Source organism: Fusarium solani (assembly GCF_023522795.1).
Source record: "Fusarium solani strain SB1 chromosome Unknown bctg00000012, whole genome shotgun sequence".
Taxonomy (NCBI): Eukaryota; Fungi; Ascomycota; class Sordariomycetes; order Hypocreales; family Nectriaceae; genus Fusarium; species Fusarium solani.
In genome coordinates this window covers 318390-345892 of record NW_027072146.1, presented here as the reverse complement: position 1 = coordinate 345892, position 27503 = coordinate 318390, and the positions used below count along the sequence as shown (strand labels likewise).

Below are 27503 nucleotides of genomic sequence, written 5' to 3'. Positions count from 1 at the left end.
ACTAAAATCTTTGGTCCGTCTCGGGCGCCGTGAAAGAAGGTTCCGTCCTTAGTATTATTAATTATCATAATCCTAGTATCCCACTCGGTGTAATATAGCGGGATGGAAGTGTTCCGGAATTTTTGAGCGGGCCAAAGCTTAATGTAGTAAAGCCATATATCGAGTTGAATATGACTACTCGGCCGACTTTTATTACGTGAATTGATATTTGTTCGGCGTCTCGCGGTCGAAAGTCCCGATGTTGCGGAGCGGCGGAGAACAATACGAGAACATCAAATCTTCCATTTCCCGCTCCGCAATAATCCTCAGGGATCATTGCCTGTCATGTCACTTCCATACCAGTGAGGCTGAGATGACCGTTCCGTTGTATTTATTCGCGTTCGGCCGCTTTCTTGTCCCCTCTCGTGATGTCAACGCAACGCTGAAGCGACACTGACAATATGCGGTGCGGTAACCTTCTCGTGTGCTTCGCGTCCTTGGCAGTCGCCTCGGCCTTCAGCTCCCCTCCCCGGGCCGCAGCGGCAGCCTTGGATAAATTCACCCTTCGAGTACCCGACGAACATATCAGGGAATTCCAAACCATCCTCACCGTGTCGAAAGTAGGCTCCAAGACATGGTACGACGACCGCGGCGACTCGACGTTTGGCACAACACGGCGCTGGCTTGCCGGGGCAAAACAGGCCTGGCTCAAGCTCGACTGGCGCAAGCAAGAGAAGCACATTAACTCGGTACCCAACTTCAAACTGACCGTCAAAGACTCCGACGTCGGAGCTACCACCCTTCACTTCGCTGCTCTCTTCTCTACCAAGGAGGACGCGATTCCTCTCCTGCTCCTTCACGGTTGGCCCGGGTCGTTCCTTGAGTTTCTCCCTATGCTGGACCTGCTACGCAAGAGATATACCCCGGAGACCCTACCCTACCACATTATTGTGCCTTCACTCCCGCACTACGGACTCTCTGGCGGCCCGTCACATGTGGAGCTCACGCTAGACGCAGCAGCGCGCCTCTTGCATCAGTTGATGGCAGACCTTGGGTTTGGCAACGGCTTTGCTGTCCAGGGAGGTGACATTGGAAGCTTTCTGGCTCGGATTCTGTGTGCCGAATACTCGGCATGCAAGGCATTTCACAGTAAGTCACCCCATAGTGAAGAGGAACTTGGTGCCTGGGCTTTCACTAACGAGCTATAGTCAACATGCTGGCTCCTTCGTCCTCGGATGAACTCCTCAGCTCCGATAACCTAACGCAGGAGGAAGTAGATCACGTCCAGCGCATGCTGAACTTCAGCTCGACTGGCTCGGCATACATCCTAGAGCACGGCCAGCGACCGTCCACCATCGGCCTAGCCCTCTCCTCAAGCCCTCTTGCGCTATTGTCCTGGTGGGCTACCCCGCGGGTCTTGGCTTGAAACTGTGGCTGACCCTTCTCAGGATTGGGCGAAAAGCTCATCGAGTGGCCCGATCAGCGATATCCCCTACCTCTTGAAACGATTCTAACACTGGTGGGCTTCTACTGGTACACCGACACTTTCCCGAGGAGTCTGTATCCGTACCGTGCCCTGGCAGCTTTCTGCGTCCTCGGGGGTACTTCTCGGTCCCAACTTCCAAGGAAAAGCCGTTTGGGTATTCGGTATTCCCAGCAGAGAACATTCTGGTACCCGAAGCGTGGGCGGAGCAGATCTATCCCAACCTGGCGTTCTATAAGAGACATGACAAGGCACGTATCGTCCGAATTTTGAGTTTGCATCGTAATTACGACCTGCTTATCTTACTATACGTACTAATACAATATCTATAGGGTGGACATTTCGCGGCACTGGGAGCAGCCTGAAGCCCTCCTGCAGGATGTGGAAGAGTTTCTAGCAAAGGCTTGGCCCACCCACACTTAATGTAAAGTGCTGGGCTCGTGGGGGGGGGGGGGGTCTCGAGTCACACTCTCGATTAATAACCACAAGCACTAAAGCCCAAGATGAGCCCAAGAACTTGAGTTCTTGGGCCTTCCCATTCTTCACTCCTTTCCTTCTTTTTCCTACCCTGTTTTAGGATACACATTGCATAATAGCCCAGCTAGTTAATATACTCGGTTGGGTAGTTATGCTAAGGACTTAATACAATGTTTGGAGAGAATCTGGCCTTTAAGCAGACCAGTTGTATCCCACTAAGCTTAGCTAATAAATGTACGAAGAGGTAGAGTGAAGCGAGTGTTTGACGGGGGATCTGGAGGAATGTAGGGGTAATGGCATCTGGAAACAAGTTAGCAAGCGCGCCCCTATCCGAATTTTCTTCCCAAGCGTATTAAGCTTCAATGATTCACCGTCGGCATTCCCAGAGGTGGAGGCCACCTCCCGGTGGCACCTCTGGGCCTCGTTAGATGATAACTCTGTCAGAATGGCGATCATAATTACCCATTTAACATTTTCGGCCGAAGTTCCGAAAGCGGACGAAAATTCATTGAACCTGGATCGGCTGATACGAAAACCGGTGAGTTCAAGGTGCTGAGCACCAGGCGATTCCGCCCTGCGTGCCTTAGGTACGGCGTAGTGCGTTGGCGATGTGGACTGCATTGTCGACATTCCGCGAGGCGATTACATCTACTCCTCCGATTCAGATGGACGAGTTGAGATACTGCAACACGATAACATGGATAGCACTAAAGACTTCTCGATGACACCCGCCGTGCAGTTCATACGAAACTATCCACCCCCTCCACTTCTTCCTCCTGAAGGCCGACGGCCCCGAGAGACGGGACTACACGTCCTCATCTTCATCAAACCAAGCGTGTGTGCTAATTCGCACCTCGGATGGCGTCCAAACTCATAGCAAGATTGCCCGCCATTGGGGACCATCCCACACCTCCCTGACGGAGGTCTTCGGTGTTCAGCAAAATACCATCTTCCAGAGACGTCCACCCCGGTCTTCCCAAGTCTCGCAGAAGCTGCTCTGCCCTAGCTTTCGGCTTGATCTCACTGAGATCCTGATCGGTTTGGAAGTTGTCAATGAAAGTTACATCTGGATTCTGCTTTCGCAATATATCTAGGACCTTGTCCCAGTTGAAGGGTTCCGCGAAGGCAAAGATACGCTCGTCCTTGACATCGGGGTGGACGGCCGCGGCAACGTGGAGGATCCCAGTATCTTGGACGTCGACGAAGTGTCCTTTGAGTCTATGTCAGTGAATTGCTAAGCTGCTCAAGGTAGCAGGGGGCCGTCGTACGGGGATCGAACTGTTTCAGGATCTCCAGGTTCTGGTTTTGCCATAGGAAGACGAGGAGCCCCGACGTAGACGGGTGTCCCTGGTTAACAACGTCGAGACTCTTGCCAAAGTTGCAGTCTGGGAGCACTTTTATTTTTTAGCGGCGGAACTCGTCCTTTGGTGGCATCAGGCTCACCAGTGTTAACGACCAGGTCGGGGCGCTTGTGTTTATTCTCGTTATAAAACTTCCAAACTTCCTGTTCTGCTTGAGTCTTGCTGGCAGCATAAGTCAAGTTAGCCTGCTCCGCTGAGTAGGCCGTGAACGACCAGGCTAGCTTGACGGCTTCATCGTTCCAGGTGTTCTCCGTCACGACGATTCCAGGCACATTTGGCTTGGGCAGCAACGCGGCCGTCGAAGAGGACGTGTAGACAAAACGCTTGACGCTTGGCTCTGCGAAAGCGGCCTTAAGTGCATTGACAGCGCCAGCAATGACAGTAGGGATGACCTTGTTAGGGTCAGGGTCGAATGTCATGACGGATGCCACATGAGCGACGGCCGACACGCCTAACGAGATTAGCGTCTGGTTAGCACGCTGGGGGGGAGGATGCTCGTGTACCCTTAACAGCTTCGGTAAATGCGTCATCGGCCGACATATCTGGGATAGATAGCAGCTCAAATTGACCCGTTCCGTACTTCTTGTCGAAGACGTCGCTAAGCCAGGCGCTCTTCTTCGTGTTGCGAGCGGTGCCGCGGACTTTGTACCCAAACTGAAGGAACTGGTCGGCAACATGGGAGCCTACGAGACCGCTGGCGCCTGTGACCAGAACGGTAGAGCCTTTGGGGATCGCGAATTTAATGGTGGACATGGTTGCGGCGATTTGTTGACTTGGTGATCTAATGTGTGCGGTTGAGGGAGTTTCGGAGACGCTCACGACATAGATCGAAACCACGTCGGGGGGTATTTAACACGGCGTCTGTTCTTGACTGATTCTGTTGTATTTCACTACGTATCATAACTCACATATACCAAACCAAGATTTAACCCAGGTGCCAGTATGAGCCGGGTAGATTGGGCCTCGAGCTTCGGGCCTCGGGCGAATTCTACCGCTCCTTTGGTACTAGGACAACGTCCACGTACATAAGGGGCAGTCGGATCAACTATTAGGCCGTCGGGGTAAATGAAACTGCTAGTTGAATCAAGCGAGAAAGTATAGAGGTTTCACCTACCTTCGACCGTCTCGGTGGAAGAGATGGTGGAAAGACGTGCTATGACATAATAAATCGGACACGCTCGGAATAGCCTTTATCGCGCCCCGTGTCGCGGAGAAGTCGATTAAATTGAAGATGTCCCCGTAATATTAGGCGGGCTGGTCTTGTCGCCCTCATATCAAGCGTCCGGACGAATTATAAAAGCGCGTTCCCCGTACATCAACGATCATTGCCTAAATTAATAGTGAGTTGGTTCATAGCACAGTCTAACGTTCAACGGGGTATAAAATCGTCCGCATGATACAAAGTAGGCAATATGCAGCTTTTACTCGGCGTCCGTTCGGAGAAGTCAAGACAAGGTTAGCCGAGGAAGGGCTCGCTTATCGGACTTTGGGCCGCTAGACTAGCCCGATAGACCCAGGTTGAAGTAGACTCTCTTAAGTCTCGTTGATTTTATGCTTGACTTGGACTTGTTTTCACCCCGTCTTCTCACTGAACTGCGATCCCAACGCCGCAATGAGTCTCCTCCTCCCCGCCTCCGCCGTCCTTGCCTCCATAGCATATGGTCCCTCGCAGTACACCGACCTCGTGCTGCAGAACCCCTACCTTTCCCCAATCATCGGCCGCGGAGGCGTGAAGGCGCTCCTCGGCGCTGCCCTTGGCCTGAGCCTCACCAAAGTCGCCAACAGAGCACTGAATGCGTGGGCTTTGAACAATTGGCGCGTGGCGGCCTACGCCGGCTGGAACTGGGATGAAGAAGTTGCTGTTGTGACTGGCGGCTGCGGCGGCATTGGGAGGGAGCTCGTCCTTGGCCTCATCCACAAGCGGGTCAAGGTCGCCATCCTCGACGTTCTTCCGCTCCCCGATGATATGAGGGGAAACCCCCTGATCCTGTACGTTAAAACCGATATTACGTCGGCGGCCGCTATCGCAGAGGCGGCGGCGACGATCCGAAAGACCTTTGGCAACCCGACCATCCTGATCAACAACGCTGGGATTGCCGCGCCCCATACGATTCTCGAAACACCCGCCGAGTTCCTCCCCAAAATCTTCGGCGTCAATACAATCGCTCTTTGGCTATTGACCAAGGAGTTCCTGCCTAGCATGATCAAGGAAAACAAGGGACAAGTCGTTACCACTTCGAGCGTCACGGCCTATATGGCACTGCCAAGAATGGTCGACTACTGCGCCTCAAAGGCTGCTTCCCTGACGTTCCACGAGGGCCTGAACTCCGAGCTTAAGACCAAGTACAAAGCCAACGGGATCATAACCACGATAGTCCAGCCCGGCTGGGTGCGGACCCCGATGTCCCCTGACAACGCCGACGAGATTGAGCGTAGGGACGGCAAGATGCTGTCGCCCCAGGAAGTTGCGGGCCGTACGCTGCAACAGGTTTTTGCCCGCCGGGGCGGCCAAGTAATTCTGCCAGAGAATGTATCCTTCTTTAGCACTATAAAGGGTTGGCCCAACTGGATGCAGGAGTTGCTAAGGGATGCCATGGGTAGAAGCAGCCTGCTGTAATATATGTATTATTTCTCTATGGAGCGCCCTTTGTTAGCTTTGAAATAGCTGAATATTTATAATTTAGTGTGACGGTCAAGGTTCCCAACGTAGTAAACCGTAACCTGCTTGGGTTTATGTTGGCAGTTGCAACGGGGCGTGGCGTACTGAGTATAGGGTGGCGAATCACGTCTGATAATGTCAAGAAGTATTCTTGAGTAATCAAGTTGTATTGAAAGCTAGAGAACTAGATTGACAGGAAATGTGCGAATGAGGGACTCTATATACTACATCTCTTTGTACGGGAGCGACATTGAAAAGTCGCTCCTTCTTCGAGGGAGCGACATCAGAAAGTCGCTCCTGGGTGTTGGAGCGAAACGGGTGGTCGCTCCTTTTGTGATTGGTTGCTTTCCTGGGGGTCACGTGCAAGGGCAGTGGCGAGTTCTCGTGTGACGGGGGTTGTAACACGATGTCCCCTCTCCCATGGTCTTGTCCTCAAGGCCTGTTATTCGGTTTTGTTTCCCTTGTTGGTTGGTGCCTCGTCCTTTTATCTTCCCTCCTTTCCGTGATTATAACAGGATGACAGATAGTACCTCGAAACGTCGTAGCAGACAGCGCACCGCTGTTTCCGATCGCAAGGAAAGTGAAAACTCGGCGCTTTGCGCTTTTATTGATTTGAACGGGGTTTCTGCTGATATGCCTTGCACTCGTTGCTTCCGCGCGAAAATCCCTTGTCTGATGACGGAAGACGATTCCCATCGTTGCAAAGAATGCATTCGTCAACGGAAAGCATGTGACGGGGTCTTGGTGGCGAGTTCCTGTCAGCCTTCGCGCCGTTTTGCGTCTTCTGATGCTCAATTGTTTCTTAGTGACGCGGCTGCTGGAACAGCAGAAAAAGCTAGAGGCAGACGAGGAGGCGGCCGGGAATGCGTTGATCGGTCTTCAAGCTCAGTTGTCTGTGTTGCAGACGCAAGTATCTGAGGCGGTGAGCCGGTTGGCTCGGATTCGGCGTATGCGGAATAAGGTGAAGGAGCGTAGCTCCGAATTGTTCCGTCGCGGGATGCAGGAGGCGGAAGATTTAGATGAATTGGAGCGTCTTGAGACGGAGGAGCGTCAGGGTGCTGAGGCGGGTTCCCTGGATGCTGCTCAGCTTCCACCGGATGTGTTGGATACTATCGATTGGAATTCTTTGGGCTTTTCCGCTGGTTTCGACGCGGTGGTTGGTGAAAGTTCTTCAGCAAACGTTGGGCATTGATGAGGTGTTTGGCTGGCTCCCAGGTGTTTTCGGCGTCGGTGTACCCTTTCCACTTGATCAGGTATTCCAATCGATTTCCCTTTTCCTCGTTTTTTCGTGCATTGAGGATTTTTTCTGGCTCGTATTCTCGTTCGTCTTCAACTTCCATGTCGTCGTCGTAGCCTGTATCGACCTTGATTGTTCCTTCTGCTGATTCAAGTAATGAAATGTTAAAGACTGGATGGAGCTTGACCTTCGGTGGCAAGTCCAATTTGTAGGTGTTGTCTGAGAGCTTCTTGAGAATTTTGAATGGTCCGAGGTATTTGAAGTCGAGTTTTTTGCTTGGGCGCTTTGTTTCGATGTTTTTTGTGGATAGGTAGACCATGTCTCCCTCCGAAAAAGTCGGTCCTTCCGATCTTTTCTGGTCGTAGTAGCGCTTCATCCGTTCTCGCACGAACTCGAGTTCTGCCCTCAGTTCCGCGTGTAGTTCTCTCAATTTGTCCGCTTCGACGATTGCTTTGACGTTTTGGATTCCATTGTATGAGTCTTTATACGGGTCCGGTGTGTAACCAAATAATGCGTAAGCTGGTGTGGTCTTGGTGCTTTCTTGCAGCGAGGTGTTGTAAGCGAACTGAGCCATAGGCAGCAGTTTCGCCCAATTGTTCTGCTCGTAGTTGATGTAACATCGTAGGTATGTCTCCACAATCTGGTTGACTCGTTCCGTCTGTCCGTCTACCTGGGGTCGGTAGGCCGTTGACATTCGTGGGTGCAGTCCTAGTTGAGCCATGAGGCCTTTCCAGAACTTAGAATCCAATGTTGATCCTCTGTCAGAGATGATTTCGTCAGGCATTCCGTGTATGCTAACGATATTTCGCATGAATATGTAGGCAAGTTGTTCGGAATCCGTCTGTTCGTTGAATGGTAGAAAATAGGAAAACTTCGTTAATCGGTCAACGATTACGAGTATGCTGTCGTAGTGTACTCCTGTAGCGGGGTCTTCTGATATCGGTAATTTGGTAATGAAATCCATAGTGATCGACTGCCAAGGTCGCTCTGCGACTTCCAATGGCTTGAGCTTGCCGTAAGGTTTGTGTCGTCGTGCTTTGGTGCGTGCACACAAGTCACATCGTTGTAGTACCGTTCTTACCACGTTTTTCATTTTCGGGAATTCATAGGTTCGTTGGAGTCGTTCCATCATCTTGGCTACTCCGGGATGTCCGTGCAATCTGTGTTCATGGATGTGTTTGACCAGAGCTTCTTGAAGGTGCGTTGGTACTTGCATTTTCCCCGTTTTGTCTTCTTCTGGGATGTCCTGGTTGTGTTCGTAGATCCCATGGAATAGTTCTCCTTCCGTGATCTTGTCGATGAAGGCGATTCTTCGAGTTTCCATGAGTTTTGCCTGCTGGATGTAGGTTACTTGTCGTTGTTCATAGTGACCTTCTGGTGTCTGATGCAAGATTTGATCTTGCACAATAACTTGTTCTGTCTTGAAATCACTTCGTCGGCTGATAGCATCAGCTCGTCCGTTCTCTGATCCTTTCCTGTGGATGATGACATAGTCGAATTCAGAGAGGTATTCAGCGTATCTGAGTTGTCTTCCGCTGAGTTTTTGTGTCGTTGCAAAATGGGATATATTCTTGTGGTCTGTGTAGACCTTGACCTTGTACTGACTTCCTAGGAGGTAATGTCGAAATTCTTTGAAAGCATTGACAATTGCAAGAAATTCTTTGTCGTAGATAGGGTAGTTGAGCTCGGCTCCATGTAGTTTTCGTGAATAGAAGGCTATTGGATGTAGCTTGCCGTTCTCATCTCGTTGTCCAACTTGGGCCCCTAATGCATAGTCTGAAGCATCAGTTTCTAGTTCGACTTCTTTGGTGGGGTCGAATGTGGCTAGAACAGGTTCTTTCAGGATTGCGTCCTTGAGTGCTTGGAACGCTTCTTCTGCCTTTGGGGTCCAGATGAATCTTGTCTCCTTCTTTGTGAGTTCAGTCAATGGTATTGCGATTTTCCCAAAGTTGCGTATAAACCTTCGGTAGTAGTTTGCGAATCCTATGAAGGATTGCACTTCCTTGAGGTTCTTCGGCCGTGGCCAATCTCTGACGGCCGCTATCTTCTTGGGGTCCATTCGGATTTCGTTCGGGCTGATGATGTGTCCCAAGAATTCTACTTCGTGCGTGTGGAATGTGCTTTTCTCGGGTTCGACGAGTAGGTTTGCGTCTTGGAGTGCCTTGAGCACTTTATGGACGTGTTCCGTGTGTTCTTCTTCTGTTTCCGAAAAGATTAGGATGTCGTCCAGATAGCATACCACAAAGTCGTCGAGATGTTCCCTCAGCACGTGGTTGATCATTCGTTGAAATGCCGCTGGTGCGTTCGTCAAGCCAAAGGGCATGACTGCGTATTCGAACAGTCCGAATTTCGTTCGAAATGCTGTTTTCCATTCATCTCCTTCCTTGATACGGATAAGGTTGTAAGCTCCCTTGAGATCTAGAGCTGTAAACCATTTCTTGTTGTGTAGTCTGTCTCGTAGTTCCGTGACTAGAGGCAACGGCGTTCGATCCTTGAGGGTGATGTCGTTGAGTTGCCGATAGTCGATAACGAGTCTGAGTTTTCCATTCTTCTTGGGTACAAACATGACTGGGTATCCTGCCGAGGACTTGGAGATTCGGATGTATCCCTTTCTCAGCATGTCTTGGAGGTATTCCTTCAGCGTTCGTAGTTCCACTTCGTTGAGGTTGTAGATGGGGTAGAACTTTGGTTTTGTTCCAACCTTTAGCTCTATTTCGAGGTCCCATTCGCTGTGTTCTGGTAGTCCGGTTTCCAGTTCTTCTTCGAACAGCTTCCGATAGATTCGGTACTGCAAGGGTATGTGCTTGAGCCTTTCTTGTTTGTCGGTTGGTGTGTGTCCTTCTTCGAAAGCTTTCTTCTGAAGCTCGAGGACTTTATCCATTTGCTTGAGTTTGCGTTTGACGAAAGCAATGGTTCTTCTAGTGCGGTTTGCTTCCTTTCTCGCACTGATATGTCGTGTCCCTTTGGGTGGTGAGGAGGTTCTTTCCTCATGCCATTCTTCTCCGTCGTCGTCGGTAGAAGGTTGAGATCTCAATTCATCGTTTGACTCGTCGTCATCGTTGGAGAGTGCGTCGTCCCACTGTCGCACCTGGCCAGTTCTCCAATCGATCCATGGGTTGTACTTGTGCAGCCATTTGTAACCTAGGACCAAATCGTGGCTCATGGCAATCACATCAAACGTGATTCCTTGATTTCTTTCATCGATTTGGACTTTGAGGTGATCAATCTCTCGGTCTACTCGTCCTCCATTCGAGGTAAACGGTTGTCCTTCCAGGTTCTCGGCCCTATACGGTTTCTTCTTGTACTTCCATCTGAGTCCAAGTTCGTTGACCACTTCGGGGTCCATGTAGTTCTCTTCTGCACCGCTGTCTACCAAAGCGTTATACTCCCTTCCGCGTATTCGTACTGAGAGGTTGAATGACTTCTGTCGTCGTCCGGGTTTTTCTGCACTTCTGAGTGCCTTTGTAGGGAGTTCTCCCCTGATTCCGCCCCCCTGCGGCCCTCCTACAGGTGGCGTTCGTCGTTTGGGTTCCCGAGTGTTGCATTGTCTCTCGATAGTCGTCGTCGTTCCTGTCGAGACTTCCTGCTCTCTCCTTGAAGGGTTCGTTCCATCAAGAATCGGAATTCTTTACTTGTGACTCCTTCCGTGTCCGACAGATATTCTGAATCTTGTTCGGACTGTCCCTTGGAGTCGTTTTCGGGGTATCCTTGTTCGCATTCCTGGCTCCTCCACGGTAGTCGTTGCTCGTAGAGATCAGGGTCGTTTTCTTCGTCACTAGTTTCAAGATATTTTTCCACTGGAGTCTTTCGTGCCATGGCTACCGTACGCGTTCGTGAAGAACCGAGTTCCTTGGTAGGTTTCGGGAAGATAGCATTGACTACTTTTTCGTCCAAGTGGTCGATGCATTTGTCGTCATAGCAATGTATCCACCCGAGACTCTTGTGGTTAGGCTTGGTCGTTCTGATTGCTCGAGGTTCCTCTTCGTTGTCCTGGTTCTGGACTATGTTAACCTGTTTCTTACCTTGATTCCTTGGCTTCTTCGACCGTTCGCAGTTAGACGAATAATGCCCATACTCGTCGCAATTGTAGCATTTGATCTTGCTGATGTCTCTCGGTTTCCTCTCTCTACCTTTCTGAACGTTCCCCATGTTCATGGGTCCTGGTTCGGTGCCGTGAGAGGTGTCAGGCTGTCTCTTTTGTCCCTGGTTGGACTGGTTCTTAGCCTTGTCTTGAAGGTGGTTGTAGTTCCCCTTCTTCTCCTGGCGTCTTGCGAAGTTTCGATTGTCGATCTTGACTGCCGTTTCCATGTAGTTATCCAATGTCATCATAGCCTTGTCGATCTTGCAGAGTTCGTCCTTAACATCTTCCTTGAGACCCCGATAGAACCTATCCTTGAAGTATGTCTCATCCCAAGGTATCCTGGAGGCTATCTGAAGGAAGTTGGCGACATATTCAGATGCAGCCTTTGTTTGCTTCAGTCTCATCAGTCGATCAGTGGCCGCCTGTACTTCATCCACTTCCCCGAAGACTTTCTTCATCCTATCTTCGAAAGTGTCGTAGTCTCGAAAGATTTTCATGGTCACATCATTCGGGCTTCCTCGGACGTAATCACTCAGGAATGGTTCGAACCATCCTAGCGCGCTTCCGGTGAGGCAGCTTCCAGCGAATTTGACACGGTTTTCGTGCTTGAAGAATTGCGTGGGATAGTAGTGAAAATAGGTGCGTAGCTCCGTCAGGAATGTTTTGAGCTTCTTCTGGTCTCCGTCAAACTTGGTTGGTTTGTGAGGCTTGATGATTTCTCCGAGATCTTTCCCTCCATTGGCCTGGTTGGCAAGACTTTCGATGGTGTTGATTTGTTCGTTCCTGTGTCGGTTCCGTTCTTCATAGGTTCCGACGAGCTTGTCGACCTGTTCCTGCAGGCTCTTGTTATTGTTCCGGAGCCTTTCGGTTTCTTCCGCCTGCTGTGCCTTGCTAAGCTCGAAGTGGGCGAGGTTTCTTTCTTCGATCTCCTTCATTCTTTCAATGGCTCCGTGCTGACTTTCGACCACCGTCATGAGGCTCTTGACACGCTCATGTAAGACTCGGATTCTTTTGTCATCGTCTTCATCTGAATCGGACATTCGGACAATGTCTTCTTCATGATCCTTCGGTGGGGAGTCCTGAGGCTGCATTCCCTTGGAGGATTCTCCGGTAGTACCTTTGACAGGCATGTTGTCGAAACTTCGTTATTGCTCAGCGTGACGCGGCGTGCAACTGAACAAGAGCTTTCAACGTGTGACGGTCAAGGTTCCCAACGTAGTAAACCGTAACCTGCTTGGGTTTATGTTGGCAGTTGCAACGGGGCGTGGCGTACTGAGTATAGGGTGGCGAATCACGTCTGATAATGTCAAGAAGTATTCTTGAGTAATCAAGTTGTATTGAAAGCTAGAGAACTAGATTGACAGGAAATGTGCGAATGAGGGACTCTATATACTACATCTCTTTGTACGGGAGCGACATTGAAAAGTCGCTCCTTCTTCGAGGGAGCGACATCAGAAAGTCGCTCCTGGGTGTTGGAGCGAAACGGGTGGTCGCTCCTTTTGTGATTGGTTGCTTTCCTGGGGGTCACGTGCAAGGGCAGTGGCGAGTTCTCGTGTGACGGGGGTTGTAACATTTAGTTTATTTTCTAAGTATAAATATAAACGGTGCTATTATAATAAAAGTAATTACATTAATTAAATAATAGTAAGTTACTTCCTCTTTAGGTTTTAATTATAAATTAAATAAAAAGATTTTTATAATTTTTTTATAAATTATATTTTTCTTTATTAACTTTAACTCTATATATAGCTTTAAAGGTAATTATATAAATATAATAATAAATAAAACAAATATTTTTGTTTTTTAATAATTTAATAAAGTTACTTATTATATTTATATATTACTTATTTTATAATTTTATTTTACTTAATATAAATATATAAATATCTTAAGTATTATTTTAATAATTTTAATAATAAATGCTTTTTACTTAAGTCACACGTGACTCTACCCCGCGTTTCTCCTGACATAACACTAAATGCTTTAAAACCGCAGACGTCGGCCCTTTGTCGTCTCGCTTTCCTTTTAACCCTTGATCTACTGTGACTTATCGGCCTTAAAGTTATGTATAATAAACAACGTCATGGCTGAATCAAGCTCAACCGGAAAATCCCAAGTACGCCTATTCTAAACATCACCTGCCGTGCTGATATGTTTCCACAGAGACTGCTTCCATGTCCAGAATGCCCCAGGAGGTTCACACGTCCGAGTCATCTCAGTCGGCACCAGCTCACCCACCTGACGGCATCCCACAAGGACTTCATTCCTTGCCCCCGGTGCCAAAAGACTTTCAGCAGACGCGACGTCTTGCTACGACACTTGCGCTCCACCCATCACATAAAAGGACAGACGAAGCGCTCAGCTCAGAAGTCATGCTTTCGATGTGTTGAAAAAAAGCTGAAGTGTGAACGTACCAGGCCGTGCAAAGGTTGCATCCGATCCTGTACTAGCTGCGAGTACCCCTTACCAGAGGAGTTCGATGGCTTTGTGCTTGATGGTTGCGATGCTGGCGGTGAAGGGCCCGACGTGCTTCCTGATGCTGAGCAGGCGCCCGGCCAACACGACGAACCGACACCTACTCACAGGAGTTCATGGCCCCCATCTTTTGCACATATAAGTGACCTGGATGGCGCTTTAGTGGATGCTTTACCAGAATCTATGTCCTCACCGAGCTCATCCTTGATACGCCAAACTGATGATGCTCATACTTCGAGTCAATCTTGTGGGGTTGGTACTTTCAACGGCCTTCACGAGAACTCGGCTATCTCCTCAAGTATTGACACATCACAACCATTTGATGCCTTGCTGACAGATATGGGTGACGGGGGCTTGACGGAAGACTTTGCCATATCCCCCTCTTACATGTCTTTAATGCAGCCCAATTATCGGACCGGTGGCCTCGACTGGTTGAGTTTCGACATAGATCATGGTCCTCAAAACCTTCAACTAGACACCCTGAATAATCTCTACATCCCAGAATCCTGGCCCTCGAACATGGACCAACGAGACCACGAGACAGAAGGGACGAGTGATCATGGTGGTGATGATAGGACCCAGCAGGTGCGCACTCATACAGAAACAACGCGGAATATTCCATCCACACGATCGCCAAACCTCCAACTATCTACTACTTCATGGCCATTCGATCAAGCGCATGACTCAATGCCGCATCGGTATCGACTCCCCCCTCTTCGTGATGTTTTGAGCGGCTGTTGGCGAGCGAACCGGCCCGCTCAGACAACACTCGTGGACGGCTTTATACGTATCCTGTCGGAGAGTCCCCTCCCGCAGCTTGCGAATCTACGAGACACCCACGCGGTCCAAGCATTCGGCGATCTACAGCGTCTGGTCGATTCCTACTTCGATCGGTTCCATGATGTGCAGGCGATTCTCCATAAACCCACTTGGGCCATGTCTTTGTGTCCACCTGCCCTCCTGACAGCCATGGCGTGTATTGGTGCGCTGCTCTCGGATAAAGAGTCAGATGCTGAGCTGTCCTGGGCTCTGGGCGAGATATGTTCTACTATGATTACCTGGATGGTATGCTTCCCTCACCCACGCAAGCTGTTGACGCTGACCTTTCAAGGGCGCTTCGGATGCTACAAACTATGGCGATGTTTCATACCTCAATGCTCTCTGCCTCCACCAAATCTACTCTTTGGGTTCAGGCAACAGGCAACTCTATCAGAGTGCAGACAGGTCTCGTGGTACCTTGATAGGTGGCCTACGGGGCATGGGCCTGTTGAAGCCTCGTTCTGCCGTCAGCTTGGACGAGAGAGGGGAAAATATTCCCATTTCTGAGGACAATCAAGCTCTTACTCATGAGTGGAAAAATTGGATCATGAGAGAATCAGGGCGTAGGGCAGCCTGGGCAGCATTCGAGTACGACTGCAGCCTTTGCACTCTCACAAGTCGCCGAGGTGTCGTTGACTTGAGCGAGCTGCCTTCTCTTTTACCGTGCCCCGAGTCCATATGGAACGCTACCTCAGCACAAGCCTGGTCTGCCCTCATGTCTCGGCTAGGGCCAGGTAGCTCGAGACCAAGTTTATCTTTGGTACTCAAGTTAGCACTAGCCGGAGAACAAACCCCCTCATTCTTAGGGTCCTGGGCGAAGAGGCTTTGCTCACAGGTCATGGGGCGCTTACTGTGGGACCTCTGGCAGCTGGAAGTTGTCGCGATGCCCGAATACTGCGGCCTTGGCTCCATTATAAGCGCACACCGAGATACAAAGAAGTCGCTTTTAAAGAGCTTGAATAATATGGTTGATGCCCTGGCTGCACCTTCGACAACTAGTGACCTGATTAGCTACAAGTAAGTGGATGCTCTTGCAGGACCGATAAAACTTACAATGCAAACAGCATCGCGAGCCTCCTTTGTCACTACTCGCATCTCTGTGCCGCGAATGGTGTCCTTGACCTCGTAATCTATATCGTGCGCAATCTCGTTTCTTCGGCACCACAGCAACATAACGGAATTGAGGTCGCCCGCGCGCGTCTCAAGTTGACATTTGCCAAAGATCCCAAGACAGCAAGAAGGCTGTGCTGGCACGCGACTCAGATTGTTACGATCGCGAATGAGTATCTCGTTTCTGCCCCTTGCGAGATCATGCGGGTCTTCATGGGCTACATCTTCATTATTGCGTACTCGACCTACGGCCCCCATAGAACTGCATCGCCGAGTGAGTATAGCAATACTGTCCGGCTCGATCTCCACGATCATCATCTATCTCAAAGACGAGTGGTGGTGAAATGGATCCAAGCTGGAGGGCCGGCGAGCTTTGGGTCTGTTCAAGATATTGGTACCGACAGTTGCGTCCCCGCTATCAGTCACGACGCCCAAGAGATGCTACAGAAGTTGAAATGCTGGGGATTGGCTGGTAAATTTACCAGAATCTTCCAAGTGTTAGAAGCAAAAGGGTTCTAGTCTGAGGACGACACTTGTGCAAGGTGATGTCGTGGGTTAACAAGTTCGGTGGCATTTAGAATATGGCTATACAATTGGGAGGACTGCTTACACCTCCAGGCATGTTAAGAGGCGCCGATGTAACAAAAAATTCCCATCTCTTCTCCTCCTTACAAATACGGCTGAGAGCTTCCAAATCGAAGAGCTCACCAACTGGCATTCCCCATCCTGCAATCAAGTATTCGTGCATGAATAACCCTGGCACTGGAACATCCGTCTCCCTTCGTTTGTAAGACGGTTGCGGTGGATACACCTCGAAGGAGATGGCGTCGCTGGCTACTGCCGAGAAGCCTTGATTCCAAATCCATCTCAACATCTCCTCAGTGCCTTCGAGGCCGGCATGTTGAGGGTTAGAGCTCTGGGCGTATGCAAGCTTGTCAGCTGGAGTCATCTGCTGATCCCACTCCTTGATGACTCCTATCCTGACAAAGAGGATATCTCCCCGACGGAATTTTACATCCTGCTCCTTTGCGATGTCAAGAAGAACATGAAGGGGTATAGCATGGTTCGAAAATGTCGTGTATGTTATCGAATGACGCATGGCGTATTCACCATAATCCAGCAAGACTCCACGACCACAAATTCCCTCCTTGGCCCAGTGTTGAATCCCTATGCGGGTGTTATTCCTGTCTTGAATCTCGCCCGACGTCATGCCACCGTAGAACAGGCGACGTTTGGGATCTGATTCAGTAGGGACCGGGGCCGAAAAATGGCGGAGCCCATCCCATTGGGATGACTGTTGCGGGTTGAAGATATAGATATCGTCATATGCAGCGCCATTTAAGAGTGAGACGATGTGGTGCTGGGCTGGAGCTCGATTGAAGTTGGCAATATCGAGCTTGGTCAGTTCCCAGTTCAAGGATGTACGCCGGCCTGTCTTGATGCATGTGGCTGCCGCTTTGGTAACCACTTCCGGTGTGAGGAGCACAAGACGGCCAAGACCTTCTTCGCGTGAGCCTGGCGCCCCGGTCCAGACTCTTCGAGGGTCCGGAAGGCTGTCGTAGTCTTTGTAGTGAGGTGAATCATACTCAGAAGAGATTAGAGAGCCCATATTGAGTACTGTGGGAGACCCGAGATCCAAGTTACACGAATGAACAAGCTTTGTGCCTTGAACATGACAGGACCTTCTATACTTTTTTCGGGGCCGGCGTCTTACCACCTCAATAGCGCAAAAATAAAGCACCCCAAGCCAACAGAGGAGTCCAAGCACACGCCCCGCTCGCCATCTCCTTGGGAGGGGGTATGCATTTGGATGGACAGGCCGCGGGGAGTCATGTGCCATTTGCCAACGTTGGTCTCTGCAACTCAATTGGCCGCAACGACTGGAGCGTGCCACATCTGCGGGGTGCGCCCGGACCGCATCGGTCCAGGGGAGATGAACTCCGCTCTGTCAAAAGGCTGGAGGAAAGGGGTTAGCTTTTGGGCAATCCAACGGAAATAACACAGTCATAACACAACTGAAGCTTACACCCAAGCTTCAATGGCACAGTAATAATCCAGTAAGGTTTGCAATCATAATGAATGACGCCGTGATAGCCTCAACAAAGCTCCTTCTGAGATGGATAAAAGGCACCATCCTTACCCTCGTGCAAATGCCAAGCACAAGAGACAGCCAATATGAGCAACTGAGGGGAGATCAATAACTCGCATCGAGCAGGGGACATTAATCCCAAAGATAACTCTATTCTACACCATGGGAGAGACTAGGTCGCATCTTGTGTTCGGCGCGAAGTGGCATCGGGCAGTAGTGTCTCTCACCAACCCCGCGAGACTCAAGCAATCCCTTCTGTCGACCGATCTAGGTTTTGAATTGTCTTTGATGATCAGTCCATAAGAGGCCATCTGCCACAGAAGCAAAAGATACAGTAATCAATACAAGACGGCATCAAAACCCAATACCGTGAAACACCGTAATCTACGCTCTAGGTTTTAATAACGTAGCGACTGGGACTGAATGACTAATGTGTATTAGACGAAATTTGACTTGACACATTTTTAACTACTTGACACCGTCGATTTCTCATTCCTTGTCCAGATCACCCCATTACCCTCTTGGGCCCGATCAAGCTGCAGCCTTGGCTTAGGCCTCGACTTTGCTCTCTTTTCCAGAACTCTCCATATGGGCAACGTCCAACTTACCGAGGAACTTATCAAGGTCCTTGCGTTGCTCATCCGGAACGTCGTTGACGTGGACAGCGACGTCATCGCCGAATCGGGCTGAGATCTCCTCCAGGGACAACTTGGCGGTCTCGGGGAAAAGAAGTAAACGATAGGGATAAAGACAATGCACCAAACAATAATTACCAGGTAGTATTTCCAGCCAACATGGACAAACCCGATTGGTGCTGTCTGGAGCAGAATGATGGTGCTAGTGAATTGGCCAAAGAGGGAGAATCCCATACCGATTGGGCGGATCTCTGTTGGAAAGATTTCTGCCACGTAGATGTACATGGTTGTATCGCAAAGGGTTCTGAAAAGCACCAGTCAGAAGTCGGAAAGCGCTGGCTTAGAAGAGTATAACTTACCCCTGGAATGCTAGGTAGAGAAAGACGAAGAAGACCCCAGCCGCATTACCCGCCTTATTCGAGGTTCCGGCAAACTCAGCGATACAGGCAGCAAGGCCGCTCGTGGTAATCAGACAGCCAAAGAGGCCTGCCATGAACATCCACCGACGTGAGTTGACCTTATCGTGAAGCCAGGCGCCCAGCGGGTTATAGATGATGCCGGCCGTGGTGAGCCAGAGGGCGGAGAGTAGGAGAGGCATGGACCCAGTTTGACCAAGGTTGGTGTAAAGAATGACGGAGTAGTTGTTCTGGAAGAGTTAGGAATAGTTCAAGCCGGAGTCAAGAACTTACAATAATGAGAGGGCCAGCAAATTCGGCACCCCATTGAGTGAGGAAGCCTATCGCCATGCGTTTCCGGTAGCTCTTCTTCTTGATCACAGCCATCCAAGGCCCGCAACCCAGCGCATCGAGCTTTGCGGCGTCCAGGGCAATCTGCTCCTTAATCTGATAGATCTCTTCTCGAGCCACCAGGTCGCCGGGATCCTCTGGAGACTTTCGCAAATTACGTACAACCGCCCACGCCTCTTCGACTCGACCCCTCTGCAAGAGCCAGCGTGGAGACTCAGGTATCCAGACAGAGGCCACCAACAGAACGAGGGGGAGAGGCACTGCATACACAAGGGAAATCGCCAAGCAAAGTCTGGCATGCGTGATGTGGCGAAGTAGCAGGCGTACCCAAGCCAGCCTGAGAGCATGTAGCCGAAGACGAGAAAGATGGCGTGGTGGCCTACAAGCCACCCTCGTTTATCGTGTGGTGCGAGCTCGCTCATGTACATAGGGCAGACTGTGACGAGGATGCCGATACCGATGCCTGCCAAGATGCGTCCAGCTTGAAACATCCTGAAGATACTGGGTTAGTCTTCTGCTCCATACTATAGAGACGATGCCAGCAGATGGGTAAGCCTCACCCCAAGTTGGCTGCACCACCCTGCAGGGCTCCTCCCAACAAGGCAAAGGCCCCTCCGATTTGAATAGACCTCTTTCGTCCAAGGGCAGTCGCAGCCCACATGATGAAGAGTGTGCCAATTGCGCCGCCTGCGCTGTAGATTCCGTTTGCGGTCGAGATAGCTTGGGTAGTCTTGGTGCTATAGCCCGCCTCGCCCTGCTTGGGCAGGTCAAAGAAGCTGTACCATCCTGGCTGTCCAATCGTGCTTCCGATGACTGAAGAGCAGTAGCCATATGTCTATAGGCGAGTTAGCATCCCACTCCCGTAGAAATTGTACTGACATACAAGTGAGCCAAATGCAACAGCAACTGTGACCAGCCTGTTGTAAGCGGTTGTGTGCTTAGCCATGGCAAAAGAATTAAGGCAATACGAAATCGCAATGATTTGAGGTATTCGCAAGAAGAGGAAGAATTGGCTGTTGTTTTAAGGACCTGTGCTTGTTCCTGTGACCATGTTTCAATGTGGTTGACAGGGGATATGCTCTATACCAACTCTGTATTAGGGGGCTCCGCAACCCCAGACTCGAGACCCTTGTTTCGGGCTCGCTTGATCATGCTTACCCCAGAATGGAGGCCGGGGGCGGGGTAAGTCCGAGATGGCTGCTTGGCTTCCGGAGCGTGCCACTCTGGTGGCACACCAGACATGACCTACGGAGTCTCTAATTTCGGAGTCAGGTAGGGAAGCAGATGGAGCAGCCCCACGAATTCTATCTTCTACGGGGCCAGCTTGCTGTCGAACGCAATGGCAAGGCTCATTCGCAACTTGAGAAGGATCGTGCCTGACAGGATCGAAAGCGGCTACCCCAGTACGACAAGATCCAGGCAGTATCAGGGCGACATGGACACTGGCTACCCTCTTGGTGCAGCAGAGCCAGTGTATCAGCGCCTACGCTTGTACAGGCCCTGAGCTTACTATTTGGACTATTTGCTACTGTACCATTTACATTCAACCTCTTGAGTTACAAATACTTAATCATCGTGCCTCTTGGATAATACACTCTCCCAGGTTTCTTGATTAAGCTGAAAACTTCAAAGTTTAGCTGGTCCTTATTCATATGTCCCATTTTTACCCTATGTAGCTCAATACCTTCCTTCAATAGACAATGTCCCAGTCTTGCTGATGAGGAACTCATCGACAGCAACGTCCTTTCCACTCTCCTTCCCATGCCCGCTGTCCTTGATTCCTCCAAACGGCGCCTCAGCCGAGGAGCTGTTACCAACATTCTACCCAATGTCAGTGTCATTTCAGGTCAAGAATCTGGACAAGACTTACCAGTCCAATCATGCCAGCTTCCAGGTCCTCAAACATCCTCAGCAATCTGTCAACGTTCTTCGTGAACACGTAGCTCGCCAACCCAAGAGGTGTGTCGTTTGCTCTCTTTACAACCTCATCCTCCGTGTCGAAGCGATAGACGCCCAGAACAGGCGCAAAAATCTCCTCGTTTGTCATGGCCATCTTGTCAGTCATGCCAGTGAGAATCGTGGGTGCCATGAAGTAACCGTCCCCATTCTCCCTCTTGCCATTGCCCAGGACTGCCGTAGCGCCCTTGCCGACAGCATCCTTGTACAGCTCTTCTGCCTTGTCTAATCCCCTCGGCGTTGTAAGGGCACCGATAGCAGTACCCTCTTGCATGCCATGCCCAAGCTTCAACGCCTTTGTCTGGCTAATGAGCTTCTCAACAAATCCATCGTAGATACCACTCTGCACGTAGAGTCGGTTAGACGTTACGCAAGCCTGGCCTGCATGCCGCCACTTGAGCGCCATAAGCTGCTCCATTGCCTGCTCGACGTTGGCGTCATCAAACACGATGAACGGGCAATTTCCGCCGAGCTCAAACGTCGTCTTCTTAAGGTTCTTCGCGCACAGGCCTGCGATCAACTTGCCCACACGTGTGCTGCCCGTGAAGCTAACCTTCTTGACCCTCGAGTCTAGACACAGCGCCTCGGCCACAGCAGGTGTGTTCTCGAGGCTCGTCGTGAGCACGTTGAGTACACCTGGTGGAAAGCCTGCTCGTGTAGCGAGATGCGCGACTGCGACGGCTGTGAGGGGTGTTTCGGGAGAGGTCTTGACGACCATTGTGCAGCCTGCTGCCAATGCGGCGGCCGCTTTCCGCAGAGCGAGCGCGATAGGAAAGTTCCATGGGACAAGAGCGGCTGCGACACCGACGGGCTGCTTGATCGTCAAGGCCCTGCGACCGGGAATGGCGCAGGTCATCGTCGTCCCATGCTCCCCCCGGTCGGCCTCACCAGAGAACCACCAGACAAATGTCAAGGCATAGTCAATCTCGCCGCGAGCCTCAGCCAGTGGCTTGCCGGTTTCGTGGACAAGAATGCGAGCGAGATCCTCCTTCGCAGCGAGCATAACCTCATGCCATTTCATCAGCAACTTCGCCCGCTGGCGCGGCGTCGTCTTGGAGTAGTGCTGGAACGCCTCGTAACAGGAGGCGATGGCAGGCTCGACGTCGGCAGATGTGCAGTCGGGACATGTTGCCCATGGCTTCCCGGTACCTGGGTCAAGGACATCGAAAACCTTGTTGTCCTGGGCTGAAACGAATTGGCCGTTGACATAGGAACTGAAGTGAAGGAGGTCGGTGTCTTGAAGCGTGAAAGGAAGAGAGTATGGGCTTGACCCTTGTTGCTGTGTGGTCGCCATTGTGCCTTGATGTTGGAAAAAGCAGATACAGCCCCAATGCCCCGATTAAGCCTTTTCACATTTGATATACAGTGGATGGATTAGCTCGAGTTGGCGCAATTTCTGAAGCTCGCAGGATGAGAAAGTTGGAGCCGAAGCTATCCGTAACAACCGATGCCGTCTCCGGCTCCGGCGGGGTGATCCGGGCCCCCGTAATTACCCCGCCTTCTCGGAGCTGCAGTGCAGGGATCAGCTTCCATCCGGGAGCGGAACCCCTGCACACCGAATACGGAAGAGCATCTGAAAGCAGCTTACCGAGCATATGTTGGTCTAGATTCCTTTTTGTTTCAGTGTATCTTTTGATTCGTTGCTTGGAGTAGAAGGAAATCTATTGAGCTACCGCAATCTGGCGCTCAGATCATGCTTTTGGGGCAACGCGGGAGAGACCCAGAGGCAATGTGTGTGTCGCTTCCGATGCTGGCTCGAGGGGTCCAACGGTAGGTCGATTGAGTGGCTACCTTATTATACACATCAGATGATAACACAAGCTAGCTCATCGGCGATCATTTGCAAGGTAGTGGATGTATTTCTAATCACCTCGTTTGGGAAAGCCGCTACGTTTTAGGTGGGGTGTTTACGACTTTACAGGTTGAGCAAATATGTCTTGTATGGGATTCCAATCATGTTTTTCTTGTCATTTTTATATTGCCATCGCTATCTCATAATTACACACAACGTCCTCCGTCAACCTATACCGTATATTCGTTAGAATCCTGGAGATCGAAACCAGCACAGCAGTTACACGTACCTCGAGATCAACACCAGTGATGAAGTTTGCTTCTTCACTGGCCAAATAACAGCAAGCGTTGGCGATGTCACCAGGCGTCGATGGTCGCCCCAGGGGAATCGTAGACACAAAACCCTTTCTGTTCTCCTCGGTATCGGGCTTGCCAATGAAGAGATGGGTCCTGCCTAGATCAGCATGATTTCTGCAACATTCACTGATAGAAACCCACATTCCGGTGCTCCCAACCACTGGAGACACAGAGTTGAAGCGAATCTGGTGAGGCCCATATTCGACGGCCATGGTCTTGGTGGCGTTGATGACAGCGGCCTTAGAGGCATTGTACCAGGTCAACTTGGGCCTGGGCCGACTTCCCGCCGTTGAAGCAACCTGAATAAAGCACCCAGGCCTCTTCTCCTTCAAAAAGTAAGGTACCAGAATGTTTGTTGAGTGGTACACACTCTTGACGTTAACATTCATAACCAGATCAAAGTCGGCCTCGGTAGCATCCTCAGTCGGCTTGTTGGAATATGTTGCGCCAGCATTGTTGATGACGATATCAAGCTGCTTGAACCTCTCAAGCGCAAGAGACAAAACTGCACGCCAGTCGTCGGGCTTAGTCACGTCTGCGCGGAGGAAGTGGCACTTCAGCTCAGAGGCGACGGCTTCGCCTGCTTCGGAGGAGAGGTCGGTTATGATGACGTTGGCGCCCTCAGAGACAAATTTGGCGGCGATGCCTTTGCCGAAGCCTGATGCACCGCCAGTGACGATGGCTGTTTTGCCCTGGAGACGACCTGACATGTTGAGTGAATCCTAAAAAAGGGTTAGAAGATGGTAGTGGTTCAAAGAGGGGACGTGAAAGACGGCTTCACTTGTTGATATAGCCGTTTAACAACCGGTTTGTCACTGATGCCCGCCGACGGCAACTGAACCCCGCACACCCGAGCGGCACACTCCATGCAACACATCATCAAAATACATCACAGGAACATAAATCCTTGCCGGTGTAATCCAGCATCCTTGGCGGTCCCACCATCCGTGCAGTCTCACTGCGTCGTGTCTGTCGATCCACGGTCGGTACCGCAAGTCCGACATCGGAAAAGCACCCAAGCTCAAGCCCGTAACAAAGCGACACCGTTGTATTTGTACGGGTGATGATCTCCAGATTGCCTTGTTCCCTAGTCAAACATCTCACTTGTTACAATGACTCCTAAAACTCTTCGCATCCTCGTCCTCCCCGGCGACCATGTCGGCCCTGAAATCATGGCCGAGGCCATCAAAGTCCTCGACGTGATTGAGGCCAGCCGTCCAGACTTGCGCTTCGAGCGCGACACGGACATTGTCGGCGGCTGCAGTATTGACAAGCACGGCACACCCATCACTGACGCTGTCCTCGACAAGGCCGTTGCCAGCGATGCTGTGCTCTTCGGCAGCATCGGCGGCCCAGAGTGGGCGGGCGCTGACCCTACACCTGAGTCGGGACTTCTGAAGTTGCGCCAGAAGCTCGATGCCTTCGCCAACCTAAGGCCATGCGAGATTCTCGTCCCGAGTCTTGTCGGCGCCTCACCAATTAAGCCTGAGCTTATTGCAGGCACCAAGTTCATCGTGGTGAGGGAAAACTGCGGCGGTGCGTACTTTGGCGTGAAGAAGGAGGAGGCAGACGTTGCATCTGACCTGTGGGTGTACTCGCGGCCAGAGGTTGAGAGGTTGGCGCGAGTGAGCGCTGCTGTCGCCAGAATTCTGCATGCTAGCACCGGCGCCGAGGGCAAGCCGGTTGTCTGGAGCGCCGACAAGGCCAACGTCCTTGCGAGCGGGCGACTTTGGCGTCGTGCGACAACAGATATCTTTGAAAAGCAGCTATCCGACGTGGAGTTGAAGCATCAGCTCGCTGATAGTCTGGCCATGTTGATGGTCAAGGACCCCAAGCGCTTCAACCACAGCGTCATTCACACAGACAACACCTTTGGCGACGTCCTCTCTGACATCTCAGGTGGTCTCACAGGCACATTAGGCGTCCTGCCCAGCGCCAGTCTCGCCGGTGTTCCTGGAGAGGGCTCATGTAAGGGCCTCTACGAGCCAGTCCACGGTAGCGCGCCGGACATCTCGGGCAGGGATCTCGCGAACCCTGTCGCCGAGATTCTGAGCCTGGCTATGATGCTACGGTACTCGTTCCTACTGGAGAAAGAGGCCACTGCTGTGGAGCAGGCTGTCATCAAAGTGCTCGACGCGAAGGAGAATGGCGGATTAGAGATCAGAACTGGAGATCTGGGGGTAGTGCAAAGTGTAGCGAGGTTGGGGATGCAGTTTGTCAAGTGCTGAAGGGGTTATTGGAGTGAGAGTCGCATGGTTTAAAAGAGCTACAGCGTACTAGTAAAGCGTTTAGCGCTCGTTAGAAGTTTCGAGCACAATCACAGTGGGCAGTTTCCCATCGCTTAGTAGTCTTTAACATAGGGATTATACACCGGGAGAGGGAGGTGACTATTGCAGCATCCCAACATCAATGAAGACATGAGATTGAGCGACGGTACAACATATTTTATACTCACTCAGCAACGGGGGCATGGCATGGTGACTCGCTTGCTGATAGACACAACAGTAAGGCTTCCACAGCCCCGGAAGACGCCAAAAGATAGTGCATAACCTAGGCAAAGAGGTGTTACGGATTGAACTATCCAATGTATCAGCTTTCATGTAATCACGCTTTGCGCCACAATCAATGGAGTTCTCCATCCTCTCCTCTTGATTGAGGACCTCTGGCTCGCCCCATCCCGATGAAATCCAAAAGGAACCCTGAAACTCTTCCCATTCATCTCCTGTCATTTTCAACATATCCTGACAGCTCGAGGTCTAAGAGCTAAAGGCGCGACTCATATTTCAACAGAACCGAAAGCTAAATAGACAGAACCGCACCACTATATAACTCGTTCCATTCCTTGTTCAAGCCATTGGTGGATTTTCCAAGTGACCTAACGCTGTTCACAAATTTTATGGATGGGGATATGTAACCTAATTTCAAGATTCGAAAGATGAATGATTTAATTGGCATGGTTACCACAGACGTATCGCTCTAGATATACTCAGGCTTCTTGGTAAACGCTATAGATAAAATTCTAAGCATCCAGAATCGGGTCGGCTTACCCTAGGCTTTAACCTGGGCCCTCATTTCGGTCCTTCATAGGCTGAGATAAGCCTCGGGCGCCGTCTCTTCTTCGGAAGACTTGGAGATGACTCCTCTGCGACGTGCTTTCATGCCTCCCAAGTTGTGTCCTTTAATTTTCCGGCAGCGTCGCGTATCGAGCCTAGCCTGCTGCTGCCTTTGCCTCCGTTTCAGGTCACTATCATGTTTTACCCGACTCAAACTAGACGCTAAATCTATAGTAAAACTACTAAATATAAAATTTAAGCATACAATAAGATATTTTAACTCATCTTACCTATTTATTAATAGGTTTTTATTCATCGTTGTTGTTATATTCGTCTTGTAAAGTTGTTGACCTTGCTGCCGCCTCAAGTGTTGCAGCCAATCACGAATTTCGCGGTCAAAATCTATCCATTTTTAGAAGCGTAGAGCTGCTAACCCACATAGAGCCTAGCGTATCATTCCAAGATGCTTAGCCAGTTCGCAGCACCCTTGTCGTTCCCCTATTTCTTCATCGCCACACGATGCTTCATGAGACTGAGAGTGCTTGCTTGCTTTTTATTCCTGGCCAAGCTGAATTTCTCAGTACCGGTTATCCCCCTGCGCTCCAGCCCAGCACTGGACACCTTACTTACTCATTTTATGAAACCCTCCTGCCGCGAAGTCCTCAAGCCCTCAATAGTTGAGAATGGATCCAGCTGCCCCCGGACTCGACATTCTCACTCGACTTGTTTTGCACATCGACCCGGATGCGTAGGTGCCGATTTTCTGTCGACCAGATTGCCGATATGCACTCTCTGCCAAAGGCTCTGCCGTTATCATACATCTGAGGGTGAAGCACTAAGTTGATTAGTATGAGCGAAAGCGCTTGACTGAATTCCTAAGAGGTCTAGGCCAGTCATATTTGGGTGATCCCAGCGATGCGTCACTTCCTAAGGACGGTTCCCCAGAACATCCTCATTTGTGGGTTTGGGAGGGGTATGTCGGCCGAAAATGCACATTCTGTACCACCAACTTCTTATCCTTAACCCGCCATATTTCCATCCAGTACTTTCAAGGTCAGCCTCCTAGACAACGTGAGCTTGATGACTTCTACGATGAGGTATAGCTGCAGGTATGAACAGCAGGCTCAAACCAGTCTCGAAAGTACTATATTATCAGTCGTTGGAGTCTTTCTAGCCGCCTCGCCGTCTACGGCGA

General features: G+C 50.6%; 8 protein-coding genes across 8 annotated transcripts; 4 read left to right on the top strand and 4 right to left on the bottom strand.

The window, feature by feature from the left end:
* Positions 1 to 440: 440 nt before the first annotated feature.
* MRS44_016099 (uncharacterized protein) lies at positions 441 to 1885 on the top strand (the record flags this gene model as incomplete). The annotated part of the gene is made up of 3 exons (XM_065617893.1): positions 441 to 1128; positions 1188 to 1377; positions 1795 to 1885. The coding sequence occupies 3 exons, from the start codon at positions 441 to 443 to the stop codon at positions 1883 to 1885; spliced, it is 969 nt and encodes a 322-aa protein (XP_065473965.1).
* Positions 1886 to 2781: 896 nt separating this feature from the next.
* On the bottom strand, positions 2782 to 4053 carry MRS44_016098 (uncharacterized protein; the record flags this gene model as incomplete). The annotated part of the gene is made up of 4 exons (XM_065617892.1): positions 2782 to 3149; positions 3208 to 3324; positions 3383 to 3751; positions 3804 to 4053. The coding sequence occupies 4 exons, from the start codon at positions 4051 to 4053 to the stop codon at positions 2782 to 2784; spliced, it is 1104 nt and encodes a 367-aa protein (XP_065473964.1).
* Positions 4054 to 4912: 859 nt separating this feature from the next.
* MRS44_016097 (uncharacterized protein) lies at positions 4913 to 5917 on the top strand (the record flags this gene model as incomplete). Its single annotated transcript, XM_046277811.2, has 1 exon — positions 4913 to 5917. One exon carries the CDS (start codon positions 4913 to 4915, stop codon positions 5915 to 5917), a length of 1005 nt encoding a protein of 334 aa, XP_046125261.2.
* A 1151-nt stretch (positions 5918 to 7068) lies between these two features.
* Positions 7069 to 12407, bottom strand: MRS44_016096 (uncharacterized protein; the record flags this gene model as incomplete). Its single annotated transcript, XM_065617891.1, has 2 exons — positions 7069 to 10648; positions 10705 to 12407. The coding sequence occupies 2 exons, from the start codon at positions 12405 to 12407 to the stop codon at positions 7069 to 7071; spliced, it is 5283 nt and encodes a 1760-aa protein (XP_065473963.1).
* A 1053-nt stretch (positions 12408 to 13460) lies between these two features.
* On the top strand, positions 13461 to 16200 carry MRS44_016095 (uncharacterized protein; the record flags this gene model as incomplete). Its single annotated transcript, XM_065617890.1, has 4 exons — positions 13461 to 13660; positions 13728 to 14817; positions 14864 to 15588; positions 15636 to 16200. 4 exons carry the CDS (start codon positions 13461 to 13463, stop codon positions 16198 to 16200), a joined length of 2580 nt encoding a protein of 859 aa, XP_065473962.1.
* Positions 16201 to 16255: 55 nt separating this feature from the next.
* On the bottom strand, positions 16256 to 17290 carry MRS44_016094 (uncharacterized protein; the record flags this gene model as incomplete). Its single annotated transcript, XM_046267968.2, has 1 exon — positions 16256 to 17290. One exon carries the CDS (start codon positions 17288 to 17290, stop codon positions 16256 to 16258), a length of 1035 nt encoding a protein of 344 aa, XP_046125263.2.
* Positions 17291 to 23105: 5815 nt separating this feature from the next.
* Positions 23106 to 23965, bottom strand: MRS44_016093 (uncharacterized protein; the record flags this gene model as incomplete). Its single annotated transcript, XM_046272391.2, has 3 exons — positions 23106 to 23129; positions 23189 to 23348; positions 23397 to 23965. 3 exons carry the CDS (start codon positions 23963 to 23965, stop codon positions 23106 to 23108), a joined length of 753 nt encoding a protein of 250 aa, XP_046125266.2.
* Positions 23966 to 24367: 402 nt separating this feature from the next.
* On the top strand, positions 24368 to 25483 carry MRS44_016092 (uncharacterized protein; the record flags this gene model as incomplete). Its single annotated transcript, XM_046277812.2, has 1 exon — positions 24368 to 25483. The coding sequence occupies one exon, from the start codon at positions 24368 to 24370 to the stop codon at positions 25481 to 25483; it is 1116 nt and encodes a 371-aa protein (XP_046125267.2).
* Between the last annotated feature and the right edge of the window lie 2020 nt (positions 25484 to 27503).